Source organism: Anolis carolinensis, chromosome 2 (assembly GCF_035594765.1).
Source record: "Anolis carolinensis isolate JA03-04 chromosome 2, rAnoCar3.1.pri, whole genome shotgun sequence".
NCBI lineage: Eukaryota > Metazoa > Chordata > Lepidosauria > Squamata > Dactyloidae > Anolis > Anolis carolinensis.
This window is the reverse complement of record NC_085842.1, coordinates 97,871,948-97,884,291: the sequence shown is the minus strand read 5'-3', so window position 1 is coordinate 97,884,291 and position 12,344 is coordinate 97,871,948. Positions and strand designations below refer to the sequence as shown.

The 12,344-nt window shown below is 37.3% G+C and overlaps 1 protein-coding gene across 2 annotated transcripts in view; it reads right to left on the bottom strand.

Annotated features, from left to right (window-relative positions):
• Nucleotides 1-871: 871 nt before the first annotated feature.
• The window catches only part of dctn4 (dynactin subunit 4), a 28,954-nt gene continuing 17,481 nt past the window's right edge, over nucleotides 872-12,344 (bottom strand). For both annotated transcript variants that reach the window (XM_003217448.4, XM_003217447.4), the window contains 7 exons: nucleotides 11,106-11,218; nucleotides 10,890-10,999; nucleotides 9,522-9,595; nucleotides 8,700-8,754; nucleotides 6,959-7,066; nucleotides 4,796-4,893; nucleotides 872-3,041 (listed from right to left, as the gene is read on the bottom strand). In XM_003217448.4, the coding sequence (XP_003217496.1) occupies nucleotides 2,828-3,041; nucleotides 4,796-4,893; nucleotides 6,959-7,066; nucleotides 8,700-8,754; nucleotides 9,522-9,595; nucleotides 10,890-10,999; nucleotides 11,106-11,218 (772 nt within the window). In that variant the 3' untranslated portion in view covers nucleotides 872-2,827. The remainder of the gene's footprint in view (nucleotides 3,042-4,795; nucleotides 4,894-6,958; nucleotides 7,067-8,699; nucleotides 8,755-9,521; nucleotides 9,596-10,889; nucleotides 11,000-11,105; nucleotides 11,219-12,344) is intronic.

Below are 12,344 nucleotides of genomic sequence, written 5' to 3'. Positions count from 1 at the left end.
CATTTTCTAAGCTGTCATCACATACACGTGTAGTTAGTAGGTTCCCAAAGCATAAACTACTGTAGTGACACTGTTGTCTTTGACCAGGAAGGGTTATGGCTGGTGAATCAAATTAAGCTGTCCCCAGTGTCCCTAAACAGTGCCCACTTGGGACTCTATAGAGTTGGATCTAGGAGTCCAGTGGAATTTTGTATTGGTAATTCACCAAATATTAAACATGAGCCCAATGTCTTTCCCCAGTGAATAACTGAAAATTATACTCAGGCCACATCTACACTATAAAATGAGTGCAGTTTGACACTTTAACTGCCATGACTCAATGCTATGGCACCATGAGCACTGTACCTCTGCAAGAACTTTTAACTTTTTCTGCCAAAAAGTGCAGGTGCTTCACCAAACTACAAACTCCAGCATTCAATAGCTGAGTCATGGCAGTTAAAGTGGTATCCAACTTGAACTGCAGATGGGGAAGCTAAACTGCCTTTTTAAAATGTTCATTTCCATTTAGTTTGTGCCCATGGAAGTGCACTTTCTATCTACTAAGATTTTTTGTAGCATCCAAAATGTGGACATCATGATCACGGTTTGTCAGTCTTTCTCCCATGCTACTTTAACATTTTTGCCTAATGAAGCTGCTTGCAAGGCTTTGAAAACTACTATATTTTTCATCTTCTAGTAGACCCAGTAGAGGCACCAGAAGATGGATTCTGGATTTTGTTGCTGTTTTGTCTTACAGCCTTTGAAATGTTTCACAAGTTATACAGATATTGCGCTAAACAAGCCAGCCCATTCAGATGTTTGATATATATTTTCTGCATTTCCCTTAAGTGTTGGTGCTATAAAGAAAAAAAATGCACACAGAACAAAGCAGCATTGTTTGCTTCTTTATTTCAAGTCCACTACATTAAGTTAAATAATAAGGCAACACAAGTAATTTTTTTAATATCATAAAGGCAGAGTGCTTCCAGAGTCCTCTTGTGAGGAGCCAAAGATGTTTCTGCAGAAGTATGTAGAATACATCTTAACAGTTATGTCATTAAAAGGAGAAAAGACTCTGAAGTATGTCCAACTTTCCTATATAGTTTTAAGAAGCTTTATTGTACATTACTTCAGTTCAACACCTGAACTCTTTATCAAATGAACTTCCAAAGCATTTCAGCCAAGAAATATCTTAGAAGAAGTTAAACCAGGGATTAGTTGTGGTTATTTTATAAATTAAAGGCAGCAGACACTAAACACTACACATTTAATAAACACTGGCTAGACTTTTTAAACTCATGCTTTACGTTGTGTATTATCTATGCAAGCCTGTGAATGTCAAGCTGTTTTTCTTTTTCACACCAATTGCACAAACTGGAAAAAGTGCAACCTTCATCCAACCCTCATTCAAGCACTATGATACAAACAAAGACTAACAGACCTCTGAACAACTTGCACTCTTATAAGGACAACTTCTCTGATTGGATATTAGGTACTTTGCTCCAACCTGAAAATATGAATTTCTCTTTCTCCTTCTGTCTTTAGATAATAAGCAGTCATATTGCAATGTGTGCCTCCTAACATTACTCCCAGGCTACATCAAAGCATATTTGCACCTGTTATTTAGGCCAAGAAATACAGGAAGAAGAAGAAAAACACTCACTGGGTTTCAGTGCCTTTCTTCAAAGTAATCTAGTAAAACAGCTGAGAAGCTTGTGTTGGAACATTTATACATATGTTTGTGTCAGAAATTTGTAGTAATACCAAATTTAGGATAATGATGTTTAGAGCCAAAGTATGGGAATTAACAAATTTTAAAATGTGTATTCTACAAAGGCTGCTACTGCTAGGAAAGCCTTAGGAAAGCCATTCACTTATCATCATATGAAAATCGGGTGTTAAGTACTGCGTGCGAAAATGCAGTGGGATCTGGAAACTATTCTCTTTAAGAGGTCTTAAGTTTCAAAGTTAGACACAAGAAAAGTGATCTCATTCATCAAAATAAACCAATGTCTTTGGTCAATCCTATTCCTAAACACCAATGAGGATCTCCTATCCCAAGGCTTCAGTGGCACTCCTGCTTCAGTGTGTGCACTCCAGCACTTTCATACATGGATTATTACAATCCTGTTTCATTTTAAACCTTGCATTTTCCAATATAAAGAGTGGTAGAGGTGTTATGCCTCTCAAAAACTCAAGAATCCTAAAATACAATCAAATGCCTTTTACATAACCAACTTTCCTTAGTAAATTTTACAGGAAAAGCAAATATCCCATGAAATATCAATGTTTGTTATACATATAAAAGGCTATGAGTGCTACTTTGAACAGATGATATGTTCAATATAAGGTAGAAGCATGAGTGTATTGTTTTACTGATGCTGATATCACTCAGCTTTGGAATATCATTCAGCCTTGGAATAATTGTGAACAAAACCTTCCACAAAGGGTATTTTGGCATTATTCAATACCAGCTTTGCTAAACTGATACAAAGAAAGCCAGAGAGGAAATCTTGTACAGTTGCAAGAGTAAGACAAAATGACCACACTTGTGCACAGTGAATATTGTGCAGTAACGTTAACCAGACATATGGCATAGTGATAAAATCACCAATATACGAAGCAGATGTAACAGAGGAGAGTGAAGGAATCAATCACCCAGCAGTGTGGCTCCTTCCTTTTAAATCTACCTCTGAATATTTTGCCTGAAATTTGGGGGTGCATCCAGCACACATCCAAGGAACCTCTATGGAACTGTGCCTTCAGCGTCGCATCACGCTGTGTTCTTTTACAATAGTGTCGTGGTATCGTGTGTGGCCATCACTTAGGATCCAATTACAGGCAAAACTTATGGAAGCAAAGGGCCCAGGCTGAGCTCCACATGATGAGTGAGCCAGATGACTTCACAACTCTGATCACTCTCCTCCATGGGACGGATCGGGGCAGCAAGGTTCTTGAACTCATGTTTCATCTTAAAACTCACAGTGACTTCCCCCTCCTCTTTTTGAGGAATAACCTTGATGAATATCCCAACTTTGTTAGCCTTCCGGAAGGCTATGACACTGCAAAATCAGAAAAAAGATAACAAAACTTTGTTATACCCTTGCCAGACTAAGTTCCACTAAAGGCAAATAAAAAAAACATGGTCCAGTCTAATTCTGCTCCACTCTGATTCTCTGTAAAGAAAGGTCTCTGATTTTAGCCAGATTTAAGATTATGAGACTGTACTCCTTCCAAAGCAAAAAAATGTAGATTTAATAATAGATCTAGGGTGTTACGTGGTTTCCAGGCTGTATGGCCATCATTTAGCAGTATTTTCTCCTCACTCTGGAATGCCAGAACAGCCCCTTCCCTGCTATCTTTTCGGCAACAGGCTAAAACCTTATTCAGGCAGGCTTTTAAATAAGGTTAGGGGGCACTATGATTTTTTAGCTTTGAATATGTTTTAATGGATTTTAACTGTGACTTTACTGTTATGTTTAATTTGGTTTTAATGTCTGCATATTTTTATATTTTACATTATGTGGTCCTACTTTTAATTGATGAATCCAAGGCTGGAGTTAAAATTGCTGGAAGAAACATTAACTACTTTAGATATGCAGATGATACCACTTTGATGGCTGAAAGCAAGGAGGAGCTGAGGAGCCTTATAACCAAAGTGAAAGAAGAAAGTACAAAAGCTGGGTTGCAGTAAAACATCAAGTAAACCAAGATTATGACAACCAGACTGATTGATAACTGGCAAATAAGAGGGAGAAAACGTGGAGGCAGTGACAGACTTCGTATTTCTAGGGGCGAAGATTACTGCAGACGCAGACTGCAGCCAGAAAATTAGAAGACGTTTACTGCTTGGGAGGAGAGCAATGACCAACCTCGATAAAATAGTGAAAAGTAAAGACATCACACTGGCAACAAAGGTCCACATAGTTAAAGCAATGGTATTCCCTGTAGTAACCTATGGATGTGAAAGCTGGATCATAGGGAAGGCTGAGCGAAGGAAGATAGGATGCTTTTGAACTGTGGTGTTGGAAGGAAAATTCTGAGAGTGCCTTGGACTGCAAGAAGATCCAACCAGTTCATAATCCAGGAAATAATGCCTGGCTGCTCACTGGAGGGAAGGATATTAGGGGCAAAGATGAAGTACTTAGGCCACATAATGGGAAGACAGGAAAGCTTAGAGAAGAGAATGATGTTGAGGAAAATGGAAGGAAAAAGGAATAGGGGGTCGACCAAGGGTAAGATGGATGGATGGTATTCTTGAAGTGACTGGCTTGACCTTGAAGGAGGTGGGGGTGGCGACGGCCAAGAGGAAGCTCTGGTGTGGGTTAGTCCATGATGTCACAAAGAGTCGGAAGCGATTGAATGAATAAACAACAAACCTTTAAATGTACGCCACTTGGAAGAGATAAAGTGGGGTATAAATAAACATCATAATAATAATAAAAAGAATAACATTTCGCCTGCATCTGTATCTGTCATCTTCAGACATGGCCATACAGCCCAGAAACACAGCCATACAGCCTGGGAAACCACACAACACCCCAGTGATTCCGGCCATGAAAGCCTTCGACAATGCAAAAATAGATCTATCTCTATATTTTTGATTAATCAGCCTTCTGAAGACATGGAAATTTGTGGCCCTCAATACACTATGGTAATAACTTCTACAAACTGAGTGTTGTGTAAAGTTATTTCATTCCAGCCTTAACCTATCAGTGAATTTCACTGCATCAAACCAAGATCTACTAATTCATGGCAGTATTAACTGAAATATCAACTTGAAAACAAATATGAAAACAGGGGAGACCACACTTACTCAGGGTCATCCTGAAAATCTTGAGGTTCAGCCAGCTCATCATATTCTGCTGCTGCATCTTTACCAGCCAAAATCAACTCCTTGGAAGGAACCACCACCTTAAAAAAAGCATGCAGATTCAATGTATCACTATAGTATAACTTCCTATTGCCAATTAGTTCTGTTAATATATAGGCCATATAACAGGAAAAAAGATTGCCAGCAACACCAGAGAAATGCAGCTGTGGCAGGGAACCTTCTGATGTTGTTGCTTCAAGGACAACATACTGTATATATTCGAGTTTTTCGAGCCTAGTTTTTCAGCCCTTTTTTTAAGACTGAAAAAGCCCCGCTTGGCTTATACTCAGGTGAGGGTCCAGGTTGGCTTATATTTGGGTCAGCTTATACTCGAGAATATATGGTACATTTATTATTTTTCTCTATTATTATTGGTATTACATGTATTATTTTTCTCTATTATTGTTGCTACTATTTATTTTACTCTATTTTTATTATTATTAATAATACATGTATTATTTCAATCTGATCTTATTAATATTATATTTATTATTTTACTCTATTTATTACCACATGTATTATTTTCCTGTATTTATTATTATTATTACATGTATTATTTTACTCTATTATTATTAAAAGGATACAAAAGCACATTTACATTGAAGAAGATGAGAATAATGATTTAATCAGAGTTGGACAATCTTATCTTAAATTAGATCTTTATGTAAATATTCAAAAACATTTAACCTACTGAGGCCTCAATTAATGTAATTTTATTGATATCTGTTTTTATTTCTGAAATTTACCACTCTCGGCTTATACTGGAGTCAATGTTTTCCCAGTTTTTTTGTGGTAAAATTAGGTGCCTCGGCTTATATTTGGGTCAGCTTATACTCGAGTATATACAGTAATTATTATGGAGTTCTGTCCTTGACCTGCATGTAGATCCAGTCCTCCCCAAAACTTTGTTTGATGCTGCACACTGACACATGTTATTGCTACAAAGTTTTACAATTATATCTCAATGAAGTAGTATATTCCTGACAGTTACTTCTTTTAACAGATATTTTGATATCAACATTTTGGTGGGCACATCTGATAGATCCATCTCTTCACGCATGCTTAGTAAGTGATTCCGGAGGCATCTGTTTAATTTGCCTGTAATAGGCATCCATGCATGGCTACAGTAAGGCTACCTAGAGTAGACTGACCCTCAGACTTTTCCATATTTTATTGCATTTACTACAAACATATAGCTGCAACACAACACTGAAAGCCTTTCTCCAGCCCTTCTTCACAGTCTTTCCCAATGCCAAAAAACAAATGCTGCAAAAAACAAAACCCTCCAGCTAGAGAGAAAACAAAAAAGGCTGGTCTTTGGTAAAAGGATTTTGCAAAAAGGAACCTCTTTGTCAGCAGCTTTGTTAACTGAGGCATGTCTGCATGTATGGTAAATGATGCAGCTGCCGATATATACGAGAGAAGCATTTCAGCTCAATTTCCCACACTGGGCCCCAGATCAACTCATTCTACCCAAACTGCCCCCAGTAGGTAATCCGTTTTCTCTTAGCTTGCTATATAGGGCTATTGGGTAAGTGAGCTCACTCTCTCTCACACAAACACATACATACACACTGTGAAGCTGATGGAAGATGGACTCCCAAGAGTTATATAGCAAAGAAAATCAAATAATGATGCAACTCCCTGCCCCACAACTATGGGAATTATGCAGACTAGTAACAGAGGGAAGTTCACTTCTCCAATCTGTTCCCTTCCTTATCTTTTTCTAGCTTCAAACTGCTAAGCGAATGCAAAGAAAATCACAGTCACTAATACAAATTAACCTTTTGAATGTCACTGGACAGCTGTTAATATTGGCAATGATGCCAACAAGGACATGGCAGGGGTTTGTGTGTGTAGTAAGTTAGCAGATTAAACCTATCTGTCTAGTGGCAGAAGCCTAATTTATTACACACAGTAAACCGCTGGTATGTTATGACAGGTCTGTGATATCCATGCCACATGGAAGCTTATGCTTTTGTAGCAACAACAATATAAAATCCCAGGTCTTCAAGAAAACATTCTGCAGACATATAGGGGTTGTGTAAATTCTAGCACAGTATCCAAGTACATGCAAGAATCTATATTAGTAAAAAGATTCAATACCTTTGCAGTACTATCAATGTCATCTGAATCACCTTCCTCACATTCTTTCAATGTCACATGGGTAAGATTTTCCACTGGATTGGTGAGGGTAAGGAGGACTTGACTTTCCTGCGGAAGAGACAGGTACAGAGGATACAAAGTTACTCTTAAACACCTTTTGCCCTGGTTTTATTATTTCTTTAGTTACTTAGTTACCTTATTTATACCCTGCCTTTCTCTACCGCAAGGGGGACTCAAGGCGACTTACAAATGGCACTTATACAGTGCCTTAAGGCATAAAAACTTAAACTTAAGATGAAATTAGATTTGGAAAACTGGGAAAGAAGCTGAAATAAAAACTTAAATATACCTATGCACTGGACCTCATGGAGAATTGGTACAAGATGATATATCAGTGGTACATCACATCTCAGAAACTGGCTAAATGTTACAAAAACATACAAGAAAAGTGTTGGAAATGTGACTCATGTGGGATCGTTTTACCACATGTGGTGGACATGTAAGGCAGCAAATAATTATTGGAAAATATCCACAAAAAATGAGGCAATACTCAATATTAGAATCCAAATAAAAGCAGAGATGACAAGCTTTGAAACAGATAGAAACAAAGATATATTATTTAACTACTTGGTAAGGGCAGCAAGAATGGTCTATGCCAGAAAGTGGAAACATAAAGAAATGCCATTAATAGATGACTGGATACTTAAAGTATTAGATATTATGAGTATGGACAACCTAACTCAACAATTGAAGAACAACCAGGGAATCCCAAGAAATACAATGGATTGGATGTTAGTCAAAGCTTATATGAAACAAGAAAAAATGAAAATGATAATCTAACTATAAGAAAGACACATGGAAACTTGATCCACATGTAGAAAACAGATGAAAGGGAGGTACAAGATATAGAAGAATAGGACACAAAGAGATCTGAAAATCCCGATGAAAAAGAATGGAGGTCAACAAAACTACCCCTTTTACCATTTTCCCCACATTCCTCTACCCCATCACACTACCTACCCTTCCCCCACCTCTTTTCTCCTCATTTTTATCTTTTTTCCTTTTTGTAAAAAACTTAATAAATATGATTCTAATAAAATAAAATAAGATTGGATTAAAATTAATACATACATAATAGCATAATTAAATTACATCCCAATGTTAAAATACATCATCCAGAATCAAAGTCTAAGGCCGTTCTGTAATCAAATTGCACTATTTCCTGTTAAGATTATAGCACTGCGCTATTTTTCAAAGACTTGCTCCCAAAGCCAGGTTTTTACTCTCTTTCTAAAGGCTGGGAGGGAGGGGGTTGATCTAATATCACTAGGAAGGGAGTTCCACAGCTAAGGGGCCACCAGTGAGAAGGCCCTGTCTCTCGTCCCCACCAGTCATGCTTGAAAAGGAGATGGGATCAAGAGCAGGGCTTTCCCAGACAATCTTAATCTCTGAGGTGGTTCATAGGGGGAAATGCATTCAGACAGGTAGACTGGGCCAGAACCATTTAGGTTTAAGACTGTTTGGTGATATCTTCTAGTCAATTCATTCATTTTACATCTGCAACCTTGTCTCAAATTTGGTGTAATGACACAACTGAAACATTTAGACAAAACAAAATATTAGATCTGAGAGGCAAGTTCATTTTTTAAAAAAGAAACATTTAAAAGTCACTCTCACACAGCCTTTATAGCTTTTAATTTCCACCTCAAAAGAGGCCTAACCAAAGCTGATAGGAACTAACCTTCATGTAGCGCAGATTGGGAATGGACAGGATTCTCACTTCCGGGATGTAGTTGCTATAAATACAATTTAAAAAGGTAAACAGCAGATAGACCTGATCCTCTCTACTTCTGACTTCCACATCATTTTTCCTGATTGTTCACCAATTGACAAAGGGACAGACATCTGGGTGATCTTTCAACACAGACTGGGTTTCTGAAACTGCAGATATTTTAAATGTTGCAAGAGTAAATGATTTAGTACACTTTATGTTATAAAAAAGGAAATTATTCTGTAGAATGGGGCTCGTAACTTAATATCCTTCATCTTTTGGACTACAACCTCCATCAGCCTCAAACACCTGAGATAAAACATTGTAAGAGCTGTTCAAAATATCTGGGGGTCACTATATTGCCTATGTTGCTGCAGAATGTACTTAAAAATGTCTGATTTTCAATTAGATGAAATGAAAACACAGAATGTGACAAATGAATGGTCTACAACTAAAACCATATTCATACCATAAGGATTAGGCCATGGAAGCTCTAAGCCTTTGCTAAAATGAGAAAAGCAGGTGCACATCATTTTTGAGAAGCCGATTAAACAATCAAGAAAGGAATCCAGCTTTTTCCCAAACAAACACAGGACACTTTTTGATATGCTACCCTTAGTTTAATACTTCAACTGGAATGGTGGACAACATTTTAAAATCAAGCAGGCATTTAAACCACATGTTTATAAGCCTCTTATGATATCATGCTGGGAAACAGGCAAATGAAAACCTTTCTTTCCAACATCCAAGTCCTATAATATTCTTGCTCTTGTCCATTTTCAGAGTACTTACACAGCCACCAGCTGGATTTTGAATTTGATGGATGTAGGATTGAACTCTGGCTTACTCAAATTGTGCTCGCATTTCTAGAGGAGAAATATATGTATCAAAACAAAAGATTAGTGGTAAAAAATAAACAAATAAACAATTGCATACCGTGAAAGCTACAAATGTTACTACTAAGTGACTCTTAATGATTCATTCTGAAAAAATCAACTACAGCAAGGCTGCCTTCATGTTACCTAAAAAGAGCCATGTTAGATGAGGCCAAGGTCCAGGGCTTCTTAAACATTTTCACTTGGGACCCCTTTTGGCCTGAGAAATTTTTATGTTAACCTAGGTATATAGTTATGTAAAACAGGTAAAAATCAAACATTTACTGTTAACAAAACAGCACTTGCAAGGCTTGCAAGATAATAATAATAATAATAATAATAATAATAATAATAATAATAATAATAATAATAATAATAATAACAACTTTATTTATACCCTGCCACCATCTCCCCAACGGGGACTCGGGGCGGCTTACATGGGGCCACGCCCAAAACAATACAATGTAAACAGCATATAAAAGAACAGCAGAACACAATACAATAAACAATACAGTAAATAATATCCATTACAAAATAAAACAAGGAGACAATAAAAACAAGGGCAGACCATATGAACATTAAGTTAAAACTCGGGGTGAGAAAGACATAAAAATAAAAACCACAGCGAACAGGGTCATAAGGGAGTGGGGTATTCTGGAGGATAGATATTAGGGGGAGCAACAGAAAAGAAATATAAAATGGTTACTCTCCAAAAGCGCAGCGAAAGAGCCATGTTTTCAAGTCTTTCTTGAAGGCTGCTAGTGTGGGGGCTTGCCTAATCTCCGCAGGCAGAGAATTCCACAATCGGGGGGCCACAGATGGGCTGATCTTTCTTTTTATGAAGTACAGCTGAAGCATATTCTGCAGTCTGTTGTAAACACTGTACAACAGATTCATATAAATGTCTAAAACAGCCACTACGTGACGTTCAGAAAAAAACTTTGGGACCCCAACATTGAGCTAAGGGGACACCATTTAGGGTCGGTATCCACAATTTAAGCAGCAGTGGTTTAGTCCAACTCCTGCTCCCCAGTGGTATTTCAGATGCCTCTGCCAAGAAGACATGAAGGTAACAGTTCTTCGCTCTGGCTGCTCCCCAGCAACTCAAGTGTGCCTTGACCCAGTGACTAGTACCAATTCCATTTTTCTGTGCCAAATCACCTGCCAATCAACTTCACTGGATCATGTCAAGTTTTGCAACTCAATAAACTCATCAGAAAATGTTTGATTTTCCAAGCCAACAACAAAGAATAAATGTAAACTATTTTCCACACAGCCTACATACCCGGCACCGCAGTGAGCGTTTGATCAGCAGGTGTTTATGACGAGGATAAAGTTGAGAAGCACAGATGGGCTGAAAGTCTGGCTGTAAAAGACGCTGCCGCAGGGTTGTCACTGTCCAGAGTAGAAAAATGTAGGGGGAAAAGTTCTTATTGAACAGCTTTGAACAAGACACAGTAAGTACTATTGGAAAAGCACCAGTGCTAAGCAGTACAATTACCTTCTGTTAGATTAATTGGTCTTGTGTAATAATCCTCAGGCAGAGGTTCCACTTCTTCCACAGCTTGAGCAGGTTCAATTTTTATCTCCTTCTGGTCGTCTCCTTCTTTCAGCCTGAAGCAGAAGTGGAAATGGGAGCTCAATTTTCTGGAAGGACTTAGAATGACACAGCTATAACAACATTAACTGAAGCAAGGCTTTGTGGAAGATCTGGAAACCAATCTATTTATATTCAGATTTTCTTATGAAACAGAACTGCTTGGTTGAAGCAATATTCTGCTTAAAGTACCATTATTATTCTTACCATTGCATGATTTATATCCCACCTTTTTCCCAGTTTGAGACTCAAAGCAGCTTACAAGTAAAAAAAAACACATCAAAAATTCACAAGAAACTAAAGTTTAAAAATATTAATAAAAAATTAAGACCAGATTAAAACATACATCATTGAATACATAGGTACAGCCAAGAACAACAATGAGCAGGATGCAGCACAATGTTTAGGTAAGACAGGCTTTATACATACATTGTAAAGCATTAGATATAGTGTTGCTTTGTTTGGGAAAATACTGTAAGTCAAATGTACATGTAACTGCTCAAATAATCCCAACTATATCCTAGCTTTCTTTCATTAGTATGAACACTGTATTTATTCATTTCATTTCTGTGCTGCCTCTCTCAAGAGTGGAACCCAAAGCTCACAAAAATTAATTAGAAACCCAACAATAAATTTTTTAAAAGAATAAGACAATTTAAAATTATCACAGCCAGGAATGAATTAATATAGAATTTTCTACCTTTACATTACTCAAAGTTCTAAAAAGTTGTGTCTGTAGCATATACACATTTTATTCCTCATTAGGAGTGTGGGAGGAATGTGCCTACACTGGAAGATTTTGAGTAACGAATGAAAGGCAAAGAAAATATTCCATGTACTCCCCCGTTCCACCTTATTTTCCATTTTGCTTTTAAACAAATAGTTTTTTTAAACAAACAAAATAAATTCTTAAAAGAAGGTAGAACTATATGGATCAAACCCACACATTCTTTAAGAAATAAGCCCCACTGAACACACTGGGACTTACTCTATGCACTCAAGGAACCTGAGAATAAAGTATGTTGAGAAAACATTTTTCCATTCCTTCCTTCTTAATAGTCACCAAATACAGTATGAAGGATGAACAAAATATAACTGTTCAGATACCAAAGGCCTCATGCAGGAAAAGGGGAAAACCCACAT